The sequence below is a fragment of the Grammomys surdaster genome, unplaced genomic scaffold (genome assembly GCF_004785775.1).
Source record: "Grammomys surdaster isolate TR1022 unplaced genomic scaffold, NIH_TR_1.0 217, whole genome shotgun sequence".
Lineage (NCBI taxonomy): Eukaryota > Metazoa > Chordata > Mammalia > Rodentia > Muridae > Grammomys > Grammomys surdaster.
Window position 1 is genome coordinate 1,196,411 of NW_021604662.1, and position 22,115 is coordinate 1,218,525.

Genomic DNA, 22,115 nt, shown 5'->3' on the forward strand with positions numbered 1-22,115 from the left:
CCAATTTGTGCTTCTGCAAAATGAAAGCAGCAAGCCCCATTTTAAAAGGAAACTTTCTTCTTTAAACATAAATATTGAATACAAAACCACCTCAAAAGTGAAAAGAACCAGATTGTACACTAATAAAACAGTATCATCGGCTCTCACGCCAGATTATGTAATAACACAATGGCTCCATTAATCAATGCAAGTACCCACGACATCAACAACAGGGAGTAGAGGTCATGTTAAATCATTTCAGATGTTGAAAATGTTGCCTGCAGCCAGTCAAACAAACTGGGAAGTTTATGTTTGCTCCCAAGGCTTCACACTGGGTTAAGGAAACTTCTAGCACATGGTTTCACTCTACAAGGAATCAGAAATCAGAATATACTCACATACACCCACATACATAACACACATACCTTCAGAGTTTATAACTCTGGTAAAGTTATTATTTCATGTCACTACTACCAATGCACTAACTCCATTTCACAAAGAAACTTTTAAGCACACATCTGGCTGATTTTCAATTACATACCTGCTCTAGCTGTTCCACCCAGTTCCCTCATTCTACAGATGTCTACAATCCCCAAAGTACCATGTTAATACATTTTGAAACATTACACCTTTCACAAATACTTACCTTTCATATACACAGAGTGGAACAGTGAGAAGAAACAAGAGGCCCTATTAGGGTGATGAGGTACAGACAGGCAGATGCTAGACATAGTTAGGCAGAGGTGATGGAGTTTCCAGATCAATTAGTCAGACACAATCTCGAGGAGAAAAAGGGAAAGAGAGATAGCACTACCTTTATCTGAGCTGGGGAAAGTTGTGGGAGGAGAAGCTGTTGGGGTTTGGATAAAATGACATGAATTAGAATCTCTAGGTGGAAATGATAGACAGTCCATTCTTGGAAGAAATGTGCTACGACAACATAAACTTGGGAGTAGCTGGCACAAAGACACACATACCTAGAGTCTTAGCACTTATGGGCCAGGGGAAATTGTTGAGCTCAGGAGTTCAAAGGTCACACAGTGAGATCTCACCTCAAGAATAAACAAACAGGGACTAGGGAAATAATCTCAGCAGTTAACACTTGCCACACAAGCAAGAGGATTGGAGTCCAGATCCCCAGAACCCTTGTAAAAATTACATGAATATGGTCACTCTTCTGTAATTCCAGCCTCAAAATGCAGAGCTAGGATCTGCAGAGTATGCTGGCTAGTAAGATTTGCTATATCTTTAAGTTCTGAGTTTGACTGATAAACTGTGAGTCAATGAATATAGTGGAGAGAAAAGGGATTCCCGATATCTCCATCTGGCTTGTTCACATGTACACATGTGAATATACATATACACACACTCACACATACATGCAAAAACATACAGAAAGAACAGGATCGTGTTTGATATTGATACAATAACTCAATATATTATTGTCAGCTAAAACAAATATTATTAATCATAATAAGAAATCAGACATAAATACATCATGTCCCCTTTTTGAGTCAATGGTCATATTCTTTTCAAATCTTGAATGCAATGGAGAACAACACTCCAGCCAAGTACTCAAGATGAGTATTCACTTTTTTTGTGGCTACTTCACAGAATCTGAATACGGCCATGGGAAACAAAACTGTCAAGTTCAGACACTAACAATATAGTTTTCAGATCACGGACAACATCACATATCAAAAATTGAAAATGAAAAAACTTGTTCAGGGACACTTCAACAAAGGAAGAGTTTAAGTGAAGCATGCTCCAATTTCTTCCTTTGTGCTTTTTCTCTAAGGGACTAAATGTTCAAAATGCCCCCACTCCATAAAAGCTGTTTCCAATGCTTGGTGGGATTAGGAAGGTTGCTAGGGGCTGGGTGGATAGTGCAGGTTCTACAGCTGCAGATGCTGATGCAACCTTTAAATTTTGACCTCATTGAGTAATGAAAACCACAAGACAATGATAGACGTGAATTAGAAATGTTGCCAGTGCCCTATCCCAAACCTGCTGGCACAAGCGTCAAAGCAAAAATCTTAACACTAAATCAAATTAACAAACATTTCTTAAACACAGCACGAGTATAGCTTATTATAATTTGGAAAATTCCACAGTATTTATCAACTCCTAAGGAAGGCTATGATGCTCAGAAGTGTACCACAGTAGACGTCAGCAGTAGCCACAGAGCTATGGCTCTGAGTGTGTTGCCATAGCAACCGCATACTCAGCAGCAACATGCTGTCTGCTTCTCACCAGCCCAGAACCAGAAGCAGAAGAAAACAGCTAGCTTCCTGATGGGAGCAACCCAGGGAGTCAGAGCACAAACTGTCTCTATCATTTGCTCACCATGCACACAGGAGACTTTCTTTCAATAGTTTGAAACTCTCCCTACCTAACTCTTAGAAAAAAAATCCACACAATTACTTCTCTCCACTATATTAACACAACCAACATGCATGAACACAAAGCATTAGAGAGAGATTTTGGGGTATCTGAAGGCTTTTAGGGTCACATATTTAGCTGGGTCCGGGTATGAGTGGCTTCTCTACAAGGGAGATGGAGAAGCGCTGAACCATTTGAAAAGTCATCCCAGGAAACATTCTTTAAAGAGGATTTATATAGATGAAGTTCTATGTGTTAGACCGGATCCCCAGAGTAGTACCATCAGGAGGTTGTAGACTCTTTGGGATGTGAGACCTGGTGGGAGATCCTTGGGTCACTGGTCTTAAAAGAGATGATAAGATTCCAACCCTCTCCTGCTCTCTGCTATCCAGATCATGAGGTAAGCCATTTTGTCCTATCAAGTTAATTATCTCAAGCCATATTTTGCAATAGTTGTGGAAAGCTGACTGACATAAGAAAGTGGTAAGAAATCAGCAGCAAAGAGATCATCCCTGCAGAGAAGAGGAACTTAAGTGTTGAGGGGGGAGGTGGCAGGAAGGCACAGATCAGAGGCACCAGAAACTTCGGAAGTTGAAGCCCAACAAGGCCTACTTTCAGATATTCCCCATTGCAATGAAATCAGACAGAAATGTCAAGCATACCTTTTCTACGGGCAGGAAGTCATTTTCCACTTCAATCGACCTTGGTCTTAGTTTAATTGGCTTGTCTTTGAAAATATCTCCAAACCCCACTCCTTTAACTTTCTTGGGCTGGATGGCTGCAGTTGCCATGGTCCCGTTGGCACCTTCGGACTTGGTACTGCTGGAGTCACCTCCATCACTCTCGGAGCCTGTGGTTTCTCTTAAGCCTGTCAATAGTGGGGATGAGGAGAGAGAGAAAGAGAGAGAATGCTCAGACATCAGCCAAAGGCCACAATAAAGAACTTCACAGCTGGCCAGAAGCCATCTCTCACAGTGTGCCTGGGCTTCTGTACTCAGGGTCTTGAGTGTGCTGACTCAGGCTGTCTCTGAGTTTTGTTTGGTCTTTCTACTCCAGACTTTAATTTTAAGCAGTGAATCAAAATAGCTTTTCAGAAACTCTACTTTCTTTGTATATGTGACATTTCACATGCTTCAGCCAAAGCCTACTTCAATCCAAAGTTTTTCCCCATGGCTTATGTAAAACCAACCCTCCCTCCCATACTTGATCTTCCCACTCAGTCACTACCAATACTGTACCTCTAAACTCTCTGATTCATGTCAATTAGAAATTAGCAATGAAAGTATCATTTTCTAAAGGGGAACTGTAAAGCTAAAAGTGATTTAAACAAATTAGCAATTAAATCACACAAAATCATGACTGCCAACGACTTAAATCTCTTTGGATGGCTTCACAGGGAATAAATGCATACAGGCATGTTCCTCTAAGGAAGCATTAAACCAAACTTGACATTAAGACAGCATTTGCTAGCAAGATGGTGGTGCTTGTTAATGATGGGGAAAAAAAAACTGCCTTCCCAGAGGCCAGAATCCCAACCCCAGGATTCTTCCTTCTTCCTCTAACACCACCATCTTCACAAAGTGGAATCAGTTTCCAAAGAAAACACTGGGAACATGACACATTCCCTTGTACCTCTTGTGCTGTATGTTGGAAGGTATAAGAGAGTTATCAGCAAGACAAAATCAACAATACTTCTCCAGATTCTTTGTCCCTAGGCTCTTCCCACACTCATGATTCTAAAACAGAGACCCTACTTGAGTCTAGTTAATTTCAGGGCATGTACTCTTCCTTTGGTGTCAGGACATTGATTATAACAGCAAAGGGCAGGGTTCAAATGATATTTTTGGAATACTAAGTTCTGCCATCAAACTGTCTCTTTAAGGTTCTATATGTGTAGGGTAGGTGGCTTTTGACTATTGTAGTCTGTATCTTCTGATAATACAATGCCTTTAAGGTGAAAGAATGCCACCAAATTTCTTTTGCTAGTGGCCAATTGTACATTAGCTTCCTGTGGCCACCTAGTCCATAGGAACAATATACCAAATACTTGCTTGCACACAATACCATAAAATGTTGAAGCCATTTAAGTGAGGAAGTGCCAGAGTGGGAAGAAACTGGTAAATGAACTGGTAAAATATAGAAAGGTTGTTACAGATTGCTAACAACTTTCAGATTCAAACTAGAGAACAATGGTTTCCTTTGTTGCTGCCATTTTCCATAGATCAGTATTTCTAAGCCAACAGGGTGGGGGAGGAAGAAGGTTGCTGGTGCACATTTTAATTAACTAAAGCATGGCATTTGGGAGCAGAAACACAGGACAGAAGAAGGAGGGGGCCAGCTGCACGTTCCAGGACTGGATTGGAGTGTGCAAACATGGTGAACCCCCCTGGATTAGCTATCCATTCGTGTGTTTATCTACTCATTGTTTCTGGGAATACTAATGCTGGAGATATAATTTTGGAGTCCAAATATTGTGTCATTTCCCCCTTAACATGTTCTTATTTTGCCGTATGGATTCTTTCTATGTGATAAATGCCTTGCATATTCTTCTCATGTTTGGAAAGAACCATTGAGGGTGAAATAAAGAAATAGTAAGAAGAAACCACATCACCTACCCCCATCACTACCACCACCACTACCACCACCACCACCCACCTCCCATTACCACCATCACCACCTCCCATTACCACCACCACAACCACAAACACCACCACCACCACCCACCTCTACCACCAGAAGGCAATAGGGTAAATGGATTAGAGTGTATCTGTTTTAATTTTTCAGAAAGAGGAAGTCAGGGGGCTCTTCTGTGGCTCACCATTAGCTACAGCCATAATCTGGTCTCCCCTGCCATTCTAATTTCACCAAGTTTCAACTTGTAGAGATTTGCTGCCTTCGGGCTCATGGTAATAACAACGTATTAGTCCTTGTAAGAAATAATCTATTACACAGGGCATAGACTCACAGTCACTCAGCCACACAAGCATGGCCTGGGAAGGAAACACACGGCAGATTTTTTTTCTTCCAGAAATTCTGGCATCCTGGCTCTATCATTTTTAAGAATGTAAATTATATAGCTAAATATTTGCATTGATGTACTAACTCCAAAATCTAGTTCTTTCCCTTTGGAAGGGAAGAAAGGTGACTTAATTTTCATGTGTGTTGGGTAGACTTTTAGCTACTTGTGCCTATCATGTATATTTTCCTATAAAATGTCCCCATATCATTATTCAGAATGTTAGATGGGACTCTCAGGTCGTTCAACCTACCAAGTGGAATGGAGGCTGGGGAAAGTTGAATGAAGGACACATTACTGGTCCATGATGAGATAGTGCAAAAACACATAAGGATTTGGAAATGACTTTAGCATTTTGACATTATGCACGGGTGCAACTTCCAGACACATGGACAGGGCAGGGCATGGAGGTGAACAAGGTCAGATCTCCCCACTGAACACAAGAAGCACACTGCTGAGTCATATGCGGGGAAACTGTGCATGTGTTCAGAATGGAATAGAAAGAAAAATACCTTCATTTCAACCATTTGAGGAAAGTCCTGGTGCTCGTGTCTGAACCTCTTTTCTCACATGCATGTATATAATTCATGGATATGTGTGTATATGCACCATAGTGAATGGTCTTCCCTCCAGATGAAGGCAGAACGAAGCCTCCTAAACTTTGCTTCAGTCCTGTGGCTGTCCACTGTGGTGCGATTCACCCTAGCTTCAGCACCCATCAGTTCTTGACAGTTTCTAATTTGACGCATACATGTGTAGTGCTCTTGATGTACCAGGAACTGCTCTAAGAGCATCATGAAATTAATCCATACATCTCGTTTCCTCAACTCTTGGCAGCCTAATTTTTACAACACAAAAGGCTGCAATGGGTCCTGCCAAAAGAAGTCTGCCGTGTGGTGATTAGCTGGATGAGCAAAGCAAAACACTGTGTCTGGCATGGACTTCCATGCCAAGATCTTTCTTTGAACCACGCAAATGATGAATGACCCACTTGGAAAAAGCAGTAACCAGGAGAGGTTGATGTCTCCACCAGAAGCCATCTCCCACTGCCATGACAAAGGCTACTGCTTCCTTCTCTGCATACATGCCTCATGCACACGTCACCCATGAGAGAGGCAGAAAGCGAACAAGAAAGCGCCAGGAGCTGGTAGTCCGAGAATGCTCTCGTAGCACACACCAAGGAAATGACACTTATTGTAGGCAAATAAGCCCATGTCCTTGGTTCAGAACTTCACACACTTGGCATAAGCACGAGCAGCTCAGGAAAAGCGCAGCTGCATCAAAATCCACAGGTGCCCAGTCTTATCTTTATGATTGCCTCCTGCTGTTAAGGTCACTCACTGTAATAGCGTCTGTGGCCCTCCGTCTTTCCCGGTGCAGCTCGGTACAGAATTGTCCCTTCAAAGGTAGTCTTTCCTGACAGTGAATGAGAGAAGAGAAGGGGAGAGAAAAACAAGAGAGGGGACAGAGGGGAGCAAATGATGGCAAAAGAAGGAAGAGGAAGAGTCTTTAACTGAACTTGCCTTCAATGACTCCGCTGCAGAGCTTCATCCATGCAATTAATTAAAGACCATTTAGGTAGAGTTTAAGAATGTTACAGAATGAGCCCAAAGTCCCCATGTGACCACAATGGCAAGAAATACCTAGATTTGGTGCTTACTTCTCAAATGACTGACATTATGATGTTATGCCCAGTTAAAAAACTGGAAGTCATGTCACATTTTAACTTAAGAGTAGGAAAACCTCAATTAATCAGAAAGAATCCAAGTCATAGGATTATTCATCGGCAAGCAGTCTTCTCTTTGGAGAGTGTGACCTACACATAAACCAGATCTGGCCCTTCTGCCTCTATCATTTATTCCTAGAACTGCACATATTAAAACACTGATATTCAAGCCCCAGTATTCTAAATATGGCAAGCAATCTTCCTCAGAAAGTTTATTGGCAATGGGGTGTGGCTCGGTAGTAGATTACTTGCTAAGCACTCATAAGGCCCTAGGTCTGACTCCAGCACCACAACATGAATACATCGATTTGGCAAGGCAAGCTATTAACAAACTACAGGGAATATTTTAGTAATGAGATTTGAAACCAATAGTGGCACATATACCAACATGAGGGGATGCTTTGGGTTAGTACCAAGGATACCAAAAATCACGGTTCTTGAAACATCTTAATTGAGGTTTTTCTGTGTCAATAATGAGTCTGTACTTAAGCATTGAGGACAGAGGACTCATCCAGCTTCTAATATCCTATTTTTGATACAATACATAGGACTGAACATGTAGCTAAAGCCCAAATATCACTGGATCATAAGAGCACAAATGCACATATTGTTCCAATTTAAGTATACACATACCCACCCACCTTCCCGACGCACATGCACACATACATACATACATACATACATACACACACACACACACACACATACACACACACACATCACAGACAATATCACAAGATGGTAAAATGGTTTGAAAAGCAATCTCAATTAGTAGATGTATTGTTAAAGGAAATAAGTTCTGTTATAGCTCATGAGTTAAATGTTCAAACAAGGAGTCAGGTTTATCCTTCCCTAGGAAATGGAGAGGTACCATTGAGCTAGGTTTAGAAACAGGGACGGTAACTGAATGTGGAAAGAGTAACTCCTCTCACCCCTTAGAAACTCTCTACCATCACAATAGGAAGCCCAACAGGGTCACTGTCTTAGGCCTTGTCAATTCCAATTCATGACACAAATTATGAGTGATCAGATCTTTATAAATGGATGAGGTATTGTTACTCTCATGCGTAACAGGAATGATTTGGAAATCTGTCTTTGTGGGCATAGGTGCTATAGCCAATTAGATCAACAACAACAACAACAACAGAAAGTTAGACATTCAAGTCACTACTTATGTGTGGGCTCAGGAAGCTGAGGCAGGAGGGTCCTAGAAACCAGCTTGGACTACATATTGAGTCCCAGGATATGAGGTAATACCATGTCTCAAAAAATACTGTCTATATAAGAGCAACCTAGCAACGTCTTAGATTCTCTGCTTTCCATGCCAAAAGCAGAGCCAGCAAACAGCTAGTTTTATTTGAGCATATTTTCACTCCAAGGATGTCACCATTACTCCTAAAGCACAGCTGTTGGTATGAGAACAGGCCCTCTACAAATGAATAAGTAGCAGTTTTCTCAATGTCAGCAAATTGGAGATATAAAAGAAAAAAGCCAATATTCCAGTGATGTTCCTGAGAACAGCAAAGCTTTCATGTGCTCTGCCCCAGAAGCAAGTCTGAAAATCCCAGTGGGAGACAGACCATTGTCTTGATACCTGCATTGTCTGTCAAGGCTATCTGCAAAGTCTCCCCTGCCTATTGGCAGCAAGACAATCAGAGAGGTAGCCTGGGAGAGGACAAGGCAAAGACTCATAAGCACTTACTTGAGTGAGGAGCAAGAGGAGGGCAATCAGAAAGCTCATGCATATGAGCAGTGTTTACCTCACTGGGGGGTGAATATTGTGCTATGACCATTAAACATTAGTTCTTGAAGGCAGCAAGCACTATAGAGGGAACAGGTTTTTAAATTCAGACATGAAATCGTATGCTTACGTTAGCTTCTAACTTTGCCTGAAATTTTGTTTTATCTATGGGTTAACTGCTTTTCACTGCCAATAGAACACAAAGAACCAATGCCACTAAAAAAGAATACTAAAGAAGAATGCTAAACAATACTAAATACTTTAAAAGAAAAAAGAATACTAAAAAAAAAACTGAAACAGAAAGAGGTCTAGTGATACCATAGAACGGAGGTTTTCAAGATATGTTGGTATCACGGAAGTGTTTTGCCAGATTTTCTTGGATGCCCTCTTATATTTGTCTTAGCTTGACATGTCACCAAAGTATCACAATCTAAACCTTTTAAGTAAGAAATTGGGAAAATGAGAGCATCACTTCAAATGGAAAATTATGGTTATATACAAAAATCCAACCTTTTCTCCCTTGGGAGTTTATGAGAAATACTTGAAGACATTCCTGTAGCTATAGGGCTGTCTTTGAGTCAGGGTCTTATCTACCTCAGACTGGCCTTAGACTATCTAATATGCCTGAGAATGGGCTTGAATTTCTGATATTTCTGGATTCACTTCTGAAACACTGGGAGTACAGTGTTGTGCAACATACTTAACTTACGCAGTGCTGGGGATCAAATCTGGGACTTTGTGCATGCTTAGCAAACATTCTAAAAGAACTCAGTTACAACTCTGACCCAAGGATTTAAAAAGTAATAATTATATTTTTACAACCTTTATTTAAAATTAAGCAGTATCAAAAATGTTAAAAATGGAACATTCATATACATTTTAAATATGAGGCAAACACATACTGAAATGGGACCATCGTCAGATACAAAATTTGTCATCACTAAGTCCAAATAAATCCTACAGAGTCAGGATAATGTGTGATGAAAACATTTGCTGATTAGCTCCATTTCACATTATTTAGTCAATGGGAACAAATGTATAATTATATATAAAAAAGACAATTAATTAATCAACATCTATGATTGTGGTAAGAATAAACCTAACTTTCGTCAGACTTGAAATTGGTCAGATGTTCCATCTGGATCAGAGAAGCTGATCTGTGTGTATAATGGTAGTGGTGCCACAATATGCGTAGAAAGCTGGCATGTGATTTTGGTCTCCTAACGCATAAGCCAGGGCACAGCTGAAATGTCATTACGCGGAGTATTCATGTTGTCATCTGACAGCAGCCTGAATGACAGGAAAATTACTGTAGTAATTTTCCCACCCATAGTATTGTAAGACTGTCTATGCTGTTGCTGCAAACATTTCTGTTTTCTATTTTTGAACATCTGATTTTATTAAACATCTTTTTATGTATATTTATTAATCTGTTATGTGGAAGCCCATTTCATTCTTTAAAAAGAAAAAAACCCAAAAACCTTGTTTGGTACCAATCTATAAGCCGTGTCTGACTGATAATAACAACTAAGTTTAAAAGGAAAGACAGTTAGACCTTATAAGCTTCCAGGTGGAGCATCTAATACTACATAAAAAGGTGTAACACACACACACACACACACACACACACATACACACCTTAATCTACTCACATCTCCAGATCTAATTAACAACTTACAGAAAGGGAGATCAAATGACATAACAGTGATGAAACTATCACAGGCTGGACAATGAGAAACTAATAGAAAAACATAGCAAATAGATTGTACAGAACAAGGACCTTTGAGGAAGGTTAGATTCAGAGAAATTTGAAACATGTCAACTCATCACTGTGTATGTAGTTTATTTGAAAAAAAACTAAACATTGAGCATATGTTTAATTTTTTAAGGAATCCCTGAACATTTTGTGTACATTTTTTATTCATACATATTGAAATATTTATTGGTGAATTATATAATACCTATGATGTTCTTTAAGAATATGTAGAGCCATACGGTTAGTAAATTAGCCACAAGCTGAGAACAGGTACTCATATAATGAATGTGGGTTCATTATACTATTTTTTTTACCAATATTTGAAATCATCTATAACTAGGACTTATAAAAATCTGTTTGAAAACTAAATAAAAGGTGTCACAAAATCCGAAGATGGAAAAAAATATTTTCAAATTTAAATATGCAGAAAGTTTCTGCTACCATTTACTGTGGACCAACCCATATGGTTGTTAAATCTCTGCCCATGACAGAGCAGATTGCTCTGAACAAGGATCTATGAACCAAATGTCATATGCAAAAGTGCATGAAAATCAAGTTCTAGCAATTTTTGCCTGTCATTCAAGATAAAAATGCCTCCTTGGAGTAACAATGGGCTCATGAAGAATTTATTAAACTCTTACTATGTGACACATAGTCAATGAAATTCTTCTTTTTAAGTACACCAGCAATGCTTCCTCTATCAGAAGCATCTATTAATATACAAGTAGTATTTGCAAAGTATACAAATAAGAACGCATGCATTCAAAGGGAGGAGTGTTTGTGTCCATGTGTGAAGCAAAACTGTACAGGAATTCATTGGACACAATGCTCTCTCCATAATTAGGTTATAAATTTTAGCTTTAATCACAAAGAAAACCCTCATCCTAATGTCTGGTAGCACTTAAAAGAATATTTATATGATATAAGTATAATCTCTAAAAATTACCAAAATGGTAGAAAGATTAGAATTTAACTTAGCCCCAAAGTCATGTATTAATTGAGCAATCATTTGTGTAAATATTACAAAGAGTGTTAAGTGGGCTGGTCAAACAAAGACTCTAAGTACATTTTGGCTCACAGCAGAGAAAAAGCTAGAAGCTGTTTGTACACCAACTATACTTAGTATCTTTCAACTGTAGGACAGAAACAAATATGCATTTACTGTAATTATAGAAGATGGAATCACTGGGGAAACGTATGGATGAAGGTACACATGGATCCTCCCTGTATAATTCATGTTTATTTTAAAAACTTCCTATGAATCTTAATTACTTCAAAACAAAAGTTTTTTCCCCCAAAAGTAAAGCATATGCAAAGTCCTAACACTATTCTCTGGTAAAGAGAATAAGCAGATCATTCTAAAATCAAAGGTCCAACTTGGATATATCCCATCATTTATATAATCTCTGCAGCAATGTGATCAGGTTATACATACCTTTTAGGATAATCCTGTGATGAAGCAAATCACAAGTGTAGACTGGTTCTGAAAACACTACCACAACAATGAAAGATGCTACTTCTTCATAAAGCAACAAAGACCTTATTCTCACATCTACTCTTCTATGAAGCCCTTTTGACTACTACTCCCCCACATCACCAAGGGACTGGCCTTTCTGACTTTGTGGCCTACTCTCACTCAAATGTCAGCTCCTGGGGAAGGTTCCTGAGTCTCTGGGGATATGTATGCCTCCTTTCTGCAAGGTGAGTTGACTGCAGGCAAGGTCCCTATCTGCACTTCATTTGTCGTCTGACTCTTCGAGGCACCAGGGAACATCTTAGTAGCTACAGGAGCTCATCAGAGCTTTAATTAATGAAGACTAGAAGAAGGAAATAAAAAAGAAGACAAATGGAATAGATAAATACAAGCAAGCAAGATATGGCCATATTGGGCCCTGCTTTTCTTAATTGTACACTTAGGAAGATTACTGCAAACACTGTTTTGTGTTTATCAGAACCATCCATTTTTGTTAGAAAAACATACTTCTGCAGGGATCTAAAACCCTCTCAGCATTGGACAGCTGGACTCAACACAGCTACAGAAACTACTGGAAAGCTCTTGTTCTGAAACAGATCTAGTAAATGACTTGGAGCGAGGGGTAGGTAAAAGACAGCCAAATGATTTGAGAAGACCATCCCATGGTATAGTTTATTTCAATAGTTCCCAAAACTATGGGATGTGTTCTCCTGAAACTCTTCATTTCTGAGACTATATGGCTAAGGTCAGGTAACTGCCAAGAGGTCAAGAGTTCCCCCAAGAGGCAATCCCCAATCTCTCTCTCCCTCTCTCTCTGCATCAGTAAAGGAATTACAAAGTAATTGTAAAACATAAACATGATGCTTCAGTGGCCATGGTAGCAAAGAGAAAACAAATAACTAAACACTAACTGGTCATGCCCCAAGTCTATCTTATCAATGGGAGCTACCCTTTATTGAGGACCTTCCTATGTGAGGTGGTTTATGTACACTATTGCTGTTAGAACTTAGATTTCATTTCCTCATAAAAATAAAGTTATGGTAACCCTCTTCCCCAAAAAATTCCCTCTAAAAACAAACAAACAAACACATTTAATTCACAATGTTCCAGAGATACAGTATTATTAATATGGTACCTAGTTACCAGGCATGATATTATTTTAGTGTATAAAAGAAGATTCCAGAGCAGTTAATATTCGACCGTGGATTGGGGGAGAGGCAAAAGAAACTCTCATTGCTCTACTCACTGAGCTGGCCACATTAGTGGAGAGGTACTTGTCCCATCTCATAGAAGGTAACAGGAGTTCCTCAGTACTTCACTTGTTCTGAACTGCCATCCCAACACTTCACATCCAAGACTTGATGATAGAATGGAATTTGGAGCATGGGATTCTCAAGTTTTATCAGTAGAAGGAAGGGATCCTGCTGCAGCCACTGAGTCAATCAGTAAGTACAGTTGCTTCTATTTGTGGCCAGCTGTACAGCCCAAAGTCACTGCTGAGACACCACCACCCACCCATACATACATACATATCACACATATATACATACATACACATACACACACACACACACACACACACACACACACACACACACACACAAAACAAAAAAAACACCAAAGTGCTTATCTGGAAATGGCTTCAACTTCCAAATCAAACATTTGTTCAATTAGACTACTGGATGAATAAAGGGATACCAAGTCATCAGATGAATACTCTTTAAAACTTTCAAAATGGAAAGTGAAGATATTTGAGAATTATTTTAGTAAGACTGGGTTGTCTTCCTCATGTCAGGAAAGAAAGTCAGCAAGTAGCATCACACTACTAAGGACATAGCTGAATCTCCTACAACATTCATGCCCAGGACCTTGGCTCAACACAGCACAAGATAAACACAGACGCCCACATGGGAAGTTGGGTTAGTGACTGGGAGAACAAAGCTTCCCGGTCCTGACCTTTTGCTCCATGAGCTGGAAAGGGCAGCAGAGAAGCTGGAAGGAAACCTTCAGGCCCTGGAGAAAAAAAGACCTGAAGTTCGTTCTCACCATTATAAAAGGGAACCACTTCCCTATCCAAGGTGAGGATCTGGACTATCTTGTCACATAATGGAACTGGCATGCATTTATCTTGTACACACTATCTTGCCACCAATAATTTTGTTAGTTTTCTCCTAAGTCCTTCAGAGGACATTGGGGAATACCGATCATCTCATTGTGTTTATTTAAAAACTAATTACAAACTCACTGGGAAAAGACATTCTAGAAGCATATGGAAGCACAACAATATGTGCCATCCATGAGCCAGTACTACCATGGCTGAGGGCTGGTACTCACTTGAGACATATAGGATATATAGCTATAGGTCACATCTATATAGTGATAAACTTACTAAATCATAGTGGGCTAAGGTGCAAGAGCCAACAAAATACCCACAAGCTTTTATCATACCCCTTTGGCATAGAACCATAGTATATAAGGGAGGCTATGACAGAGCCCATTGGTCTGTTCCCTTTCCTGTTCAGTATGGTAGGCATCCTTACTTGACTTGGAAAGTTGTTCATCTTGGGAAATGCCAAGCTCATCTGACTCCCCAGACAGCTCCTTGATGAAGTTGGAAGGAAACATTCCAGTCTTCCCATTGAGTACACCTTCCCACCATCCTTCCTCTACCTGCATAAAGAGAACAGAGGTACAAGATGAGGTTAGACATGCCTCCTACTTACATGGTACAGAGTAGAACTCACACAGAAGAGGGACCCAATGCTTTAAAATTACCAGGAAAGCTGAAAGTAGGCCACATGGTCTTATGATTCAGACAAGTAAGGGGAGTTAACCTGAACTCTAACACAAATGGCCAAAAATTAATACTTCATTTTAGTCAACTTCTAACTGAAATTTGGCATTTCCTTTCATTATGAATGTAGGCAGCACACCAGTATTAGCAGAACTAGTGACTTATCATGAAATAAATCATGAATATTTTCCTATTACATCACAGATGTTATACCCCAAAATATCATTTGTGATCATTGATACTTTGAAATGTACCTGCTGGATGGCATTGGTTATATAATGTATTAAGAAGCTATCACATAGATTACTGTATCAAACTTTGCTTTTGTTTGACGTGTATTTTCACCAGCGTGACTATGTAATTTTATGTGTTTTGTTTTATTAAAAAAAACCTATTAAAAAAACACCTGTGAATATAACCCAAATGGTCATACACATCTGTAACTCCAGCACTCAGGAGAGATGTAACAAGGAAGATAAACAGCACCTGTGAGGCCAGCCTGGGCTACCCAGCTAGATCAAATGGCTGGAAAGATGTTGCCTTAGAAAAGTACTTGCTTAGCAGCCACAAGTAGCACGCTCAGTATCACAAACAAGCAACAGAAACAAAAAGGAAGAGTGGGGAAGGAAGACAAAGAATCGGGGAGTGAAGGGAAGGAAGGTTTCCCAAGATAACTAAAACTAGGCAATTGAGAGTAGAATCTATTTTCAATTAAAAAAAAAAAAAAAAAAAACTCTGGGCTGAGAACTTGGGAGGGTAGAGAGATTTCCTATGGGTTTCTCCAGGAAATGTGGGGAATGGACTGAAATATCAGGGGCCTGGAAGGCTGCAGCCAACTGAAGAGGAAGCTGGAGCTAGACCAGGAAAGTAATGAGAACAGACAAGGTATGTTCAGTTTTGAGGTATGGAGTGGTCTTGACCAACTAGCTGGGGGCAAGTGAACAAATGGAAAGATAAGTTGTCTGAAGGATTTGAGATGGAGTCACCAACAGCAAAGTAGATGTCTGAATATTTAGTTGGCTTCCTGGAGAGAAAAATAAGGTCATTTTGAGGGCAACATTACCAAAAACATGTAGGACGATAGGAAAAAAAAAAGAGCTAGAACCTTTGAAGAGTTTCTGTATGTATATCCTACCAGTGCAAGGCAATGAATATAATTTAAGAACTTAAATATTTCAAACAAATAAAAAAGAAAATTAAAACTCAAATTCTACCCTGAAACTTAGCAGTTACGTGAACTTACTCATTTTATCCTGCTAAATTAAATTCCCCCTTCTGTATCTATGTAACTGAACTGGTAATTCATCTCACATGCCATATTTAAGCATGACATTTGTCTCTGTTAAAGGTATATGCATTATGATTCTTTGCTAGAATTGGAGAATGCAGAATTACATATGACAAGTCCCAGTTTTTGCTAAAGAAAGTGACAATGTATCAAGATAAGGTGTGAGTAGAGACGAAGGCTAGCGATGCAGGATAAAGAAATGAATTAGCACAAGCAGACTTCTTACATAAAGTTGAGCTCACTTATATCTGGAATGGTAAAAAGACAGATTTAAAAAAGATAATCCAAAATTAAGATAGGCCATTAAGAAATTAAATAGTAGCTAAGATTAAGGGAGGTATGTTCAGAGCATTCCAGAAAGGGGAAAGGATCTGATGAAGGTCAGAGAATGGAGACAACCAGCGCAATACCTTTACAACGGTTATTAGAGAACTCATGGGGTACAGATTTGTGGAGTAGTGATTCCATTTGCATGGCTACAAAATCTTAATGGAAGAATGCACACAACAGCATCTAGGTATGGCTGTCATGATGACTACTCAGTATCAGTTCACTATATTTAACATCCTTTCCACTGACTAGCATGTTTCTACGCTACCTCAGTTGATGTATATTATTCCTTCAAGGAGGTTTGATAGGATTAAGATAGTTGGGAGAATTCACTTCGAGTCTGCATATCAATAGTCACAGGATATGTAGCATGGGGTACTTATGTTAGCCCTGAAAAAGACCAGTAAAATAACCTCCTTCCTCTCAGGAATCACACAGGGCAAGGGGAAAACCAAGGGCAGGATCCACAACTGAGTAATTTGTGGCACAATTCCTGGCAGCAGAGGAAGGCTGAACCAACTCCATCTAGTCAATCTGATGATGTCTGAAATATTCATGTGCCCAATAAGCAGCTCTACTGTGAGATTCCAGGAAAGCCCTCCTGATGTGTAGGATCAGCAGCTGCCTACTGGGAAAACAAAGGTATCTTCACCCCGCCACACCCCCAGATGCCAGTATCATTGCCATTGCACAGCCTGGGGGCTTGTGGGAAAACAGCAGAGGTATATCATTAGCTACACAGCAAATGGAAGGGCTGACAATAAAACCATTGCTCATCACCTTGGGGATACTCTTCCAATTGCAGCTTCCATAGACACAAGGGGTGTTTCTTTGTGACCTGAACCCTTCCTAGGGGAAAGCCTGGTACCAGAACCATTAAAAGCTATGTAATGCACTTTCTTCCTACAGTCTGCTGCTTTAGTCTCAAGACTGAGCCTGGAGAGAGGAGAAAATATTATCCTTATATTCACACTAGCTGTCTTCTGAGATCATCTAGTTTAATTTCCTACATAAAGACAAAGGCACTGAAGCCCAGAATGATGATACCCCTATTAAGCACAGTGCCAACACATTCATGACAGGCAAATCATTAAAAGAAATCCTCTATGACAGCCTATCAAGTCCTGATTGCTTCATAAAGAAAAAGAGGGATGGGGGGCGTGGTTCCTTCCTATGAGGAGCAGAGGGGAAGAAGAGATCCTGATTATGTTACCACTGTTCTTAGTTAAGATCTGCAATACCAAGCCTGTGTGGCCATTCTAGTGATGCCAATATTTACTAAACAGTTATCCTGTACTGCCTTGTGACCCTGGGATAGATTCATTAATGATCAAAACAGATAAAGAGTTTAAGAAATGCCCCCATAGGTAAAGTGCTTGCAATGAAAACAGTGGATTGTACTGGACCCAGTACCCATGTAAAACAAAACCCAAACATGGCAATGCACACCAGTAATCCCAGACTGAGGAATCAGGGACAAGAGGACCAGCCTCTCTAGTTGAACTGATGAACTCTAGGCTCAGTGAGATACTCTATCTCATAAAATAAGGTAGAATATGATTAAGGAAGATACCTCTGGCCATCACATTCAGACCCAAACATTCCCATCGTCAGCACATACCACCCATCATGGAAAATGTGGAACAAAAGAGAAGAACTGGCACGGCTTGCACACCTTCTGCCTTTATTGATGCTTCTCTATTTGAACACAGAAAAGGAAATGTGTACCCTTACAATAAAGTAGAGACTATAGGTGGTGCCAAAGTTTCTCCTGACAGTAAGAAAGTAAAGGGAGATGCCCACCTTCTTCCTATGCCCACCCAATCCCAATTGATCATCATTTTTCTGTAGTTCCTGGATCTAGGCTAAGAACAAACCCTAGGGGGTAACTTGAGACCCCATTACTGTGACCCAAAGCAAACCCTATCAATCAATGGCACATACCTAGGAGTAAAACAGTTTACTAGTGCTATTTGAGAAAGGCTGAGTACAGTTTCCATCCTAGTAGATTTTCCATGCCTTTACAAGAAATAGCCTTTAATGGGTTCAGGGCTCAAGGAAGTAAGTTCTCTATTTTCACCCTATTGGAAGCCAAGGAAACAACAGAGTGATTTCAACACTCACCCTCTTAGCTGTACAGACATCATCTATATTTGTCAAGCAGGGAAGATGTCCAGGAATGAAAGGGTGAAATGTTTTCCCTTGGATACTCCCCTTCTCTGAACAAGTTCTATATAACGTCCTTGATTTTTTTTGTTCTTTACCTGTCAGTTGTACAAGGAAGGGAATAAAGGTTTACCAAGTCTAAAGCCTACCTGAGAGTAGAAGCAGCCTCACAGAAAAAAAAAATCCACTTAGGGTTGCAATCACTGTTTTCAATCAATGACTACTGTATTCCTCCTTCAGGAGCACACTAGCAGAGTAAATTTAGATGGAGCAGGGCAGGAGGTAGAAAAAGATACAAAGAAGCCAGTGAAGTCAGTTTCACTGTTCCAAGGGCACTCTTCTTTTTAAAAAATAGAGAGAAAAAGAAAAAGAAAGAAAGAGAGAGAGAAAGGAAGGGAGGGAGGGAGGGAGGGAGGGAGGGAGGGAGGGAGCATATAAAATTCTAAGGCTTATACTTTAACATTTCCAGAACCTTCCTCAATTTTTTACCAAAAATAGGGGCTAGGAAGATGACTTAGTGGGTATGAATGCTTACTCTACAATCATGAGGACCTATGCTAAAATCTATCCAAGGAAAAATTCAAGTACACTTCCACATAACTGTAAGGCCAGCATTTTAGGAAGGAGACAGCAAGGTCCCAAGAACGCCCTAGCTAGCTAGCTAGCCTAGCCAACACACTGTAAGCTTCTAGTTCTGAAAGAGACTGTCCCAAGGCAGTAAGGTACAGAGTAATAGAACATGACATATGACACCCTGCTCTGGCCTCCACACACATACCCACAGGCATGCACACATGCACAAACACATACTTCTTCAGAAGTAATTACATGGAGATTTCAACACTAGTGATGTCTCCTACCTATGGAAGGGAGTTGAAAGTATTTTGCAAAATGGCACAACATTAGAAAAACTAAAAGACTATCAAGTTTCTAATATTGAGATATAATTTACAAATCTTAGGTCAGTTTTGAAAGCTACATCTCTATAAACAAACAGGATATTTTTATTACTTCAGAAAATTCCTATGTGCCCTTTCCGAGTCAATCCTTAATCTTATTTCCAGCACTTTTGATTGGTTTTGCTTGTTCTACAACTTCATATAAATACACAATGGCATAGTTTAATTCCATGAATAATGTTTAAAAATAAACTTTGTTTCTAGAGAAGACATTTTTCTATCAGTGGAATTAATGAAGAGATATTTAAAGGGGACACTTCCTGAACATATAGACATATACATTATTTTCCATTGTAGTTGTTTTAAATAGCTGTCTCTGTAGAATAAGCATTATCTAAGTACTAAATTCCTTGTCGATAATTTCCCCTAATTCCTGTGTAATTCACTGCTTTCTAGGTAGGCTCAAAGAGTTCATACATGCAGGAGTGTTTGTTCTCATTCCTTCCCCCTTTTCATTTGGAGAAAGTGTATTTAATGAGAAGGGGAGTTCAGAAGAGAAACCCATAGTATAATTGATAAGAAAACAGGGTTTTAAATAGAATCTCTACGTAAGGCTTATATGCAAGACAGAGCAATATCCATGATTTTCAGTGGAGTAGAAAGGGTTCTGAACCCAGATATGGCTCTACACACTTGGAATGCCAGCATTCAGGGAGTGGAGTCAAGAGGATCTGAAAACCAAGGGTAGCCTGAACCATTCAGCAAGTTCCTAGTAGTGCTGAAAAATAAAGGGGGCGGGGGGGGGAGGATTTGGTGTCTGGTAGAGTAGTGGTTTTCAATCTATGAGTCAAATGACCCTTTCACAGGAGTCACATATCAGATAGCCTGCATAGCAGATATTTAATTACAATTCATAGTAGTAGAAAAATTACAGTGATGAAGTGGCAATAAAATAATTTTATGGCAGGGGGTCACCATAGCACGAGGAACTATATTAAAGGGCCACAGCATTAGGAGGGTGGAGAACCACTGTTGTGGGGCCCCTGGAGGCATCCTTCAGCAGGGCACCACAGTCTCCCCCTTCCCAGCCATCAACAACTATTCTATAGCTCCCCATATTCTTAAACTCTGCTAAGGCCTTACTATCATTCTAACTTGGAAATATGAACAAAGAGGAAACAGAACGAGTAAGATAATCTTTCTGATGAAACAAGAGAGTGTAAGTTTTATCTGTGGTGATGCCTGTCCCTTAGCAAAAGCCCAGGGAAGAAAGCTTTCAGTGATATGTCTTCTTGAGAGTTCAGTGTAGGCATCCTGTAGCTTTTCTCTGTTCCTGGATAGCATCTTCTTTATCGTCCATGAGGAGCTCCAGCTTTCACTTCCTTGTTCATTTGTTAATTCCATCATCTGTCACTCGTTTTTGAGTGCTAGGTTCTTGTAGTATTCTCCATGATCAGACTGAGCCTGTTTCAGTGTGCACATTCTGTTCAATGAATCTCTGTGTGTCTATAAGTAGTTTCGGTCATGATGTAAGCATTTAAATGTTTAAGAAATGTCATAGTTATGCAAATCTGCCACAAATACTTTCCTTTATACAGTTGTAGCCTGCTCTGTATGCTGATGCTTCAAATATAACCACTTTCTTTTCTATACTTTTTGTTATTTGGCCTAGGATCTCACACAGCATAGGACTGCGTCAAACTTACTGTCCTAGCTAAGGATGACCTTGAATAACTGATCTTCCTACCTCTACCAACCAAATGCTGCGGTTCTAGACATGCACCATGACACCCAGCTTCCCATCCCTTCTAAACATAGCATCCCTCACCATAGTATGACTACTTAAGTGCCTATCTACACACTAGGAAAACAGATATGTTCACCACTATGTTAAACAGAGGACAATTGGAGAACAGCCTGGGCTAGCTAGATGATCAAATTCCAATACTAAGATTATTTTTATTAACATATCTTTCAAAATACAAAACAGGAAAAGAAACTTGCTTCTAAAGTAATGCAGTCTTAATAGGGGGAACATGAAGGCATGCTCCATCGCCTGTTAGCTGATCAGGTTTTAAACGGATGCCAGCAAATTTAGTGTCTGTGCTGTGAAAGAGATCACTGAACTTGACTTCGCTTGAGCAAGAGTGAAAGGCGGAGGATGCGCCCATCCACCCACACAGAGGTTTGTCTGCCTGAGTGAAAGCTATAAAGAATGTCAAGAGCCTGCTTAACCAGAGATGAGTGGATCCAAGCTCCTTCTATGGGCATATGAAGAAGAATGCAGACAGTTTCTGAACATGCAAATTATCATCTTTGCAAAACACATTACTCAAGTCACCACTGTGAGAGATTTGTTGAGACCAGCCTCATTCAACACAGGGAAAACAAAACAAACAAACAAAAAACAACCCCTTCCTTAGACTCCAGATAACACAGAAAATAAAAAAAACCACCTAAACCAAAACAGAAGCTCCAAGGCAGTCCTCAAAAATAAAAGGAAAATTCCAGAGGATCACAAATTCTGCTCCTGGTAACCTTGTCCCCACAACATGCTTGTTCAT

General features: G+C 39.8%; 1 protein-coding gene across 2 annotated transcripts in view; it reads right to left on the minus strand.

Annotated features, from left to right (window-relative positions):
• The window catches only part of Sh3kbp1 (SH3 domain containing kinase binding protein 1), a 330,974-nt gene that overhangs the window by 138,937 nt on the left and 169,922 nt on the right, over window positions 1-22,115 (minus strand). For both annotated transcript variants that reach the window (XM_028772689.1, XM_028772690.1), the window contains 2 exons: window positions 14,615-14,744; window positions 3,024-3,229 (listed from right to left, as the gene is read on the minus strand). In XM_028772689.1, coding sequence (XP_028628522.1) covers window positions 3,024-3,229; window positions 14,615-14,744 — 336 coding nt within the window. The remainder of the gene's footprint in view (window positions 1-3,023; window positions 3,230-14,614; window positions 14,745-22,115) is intronic.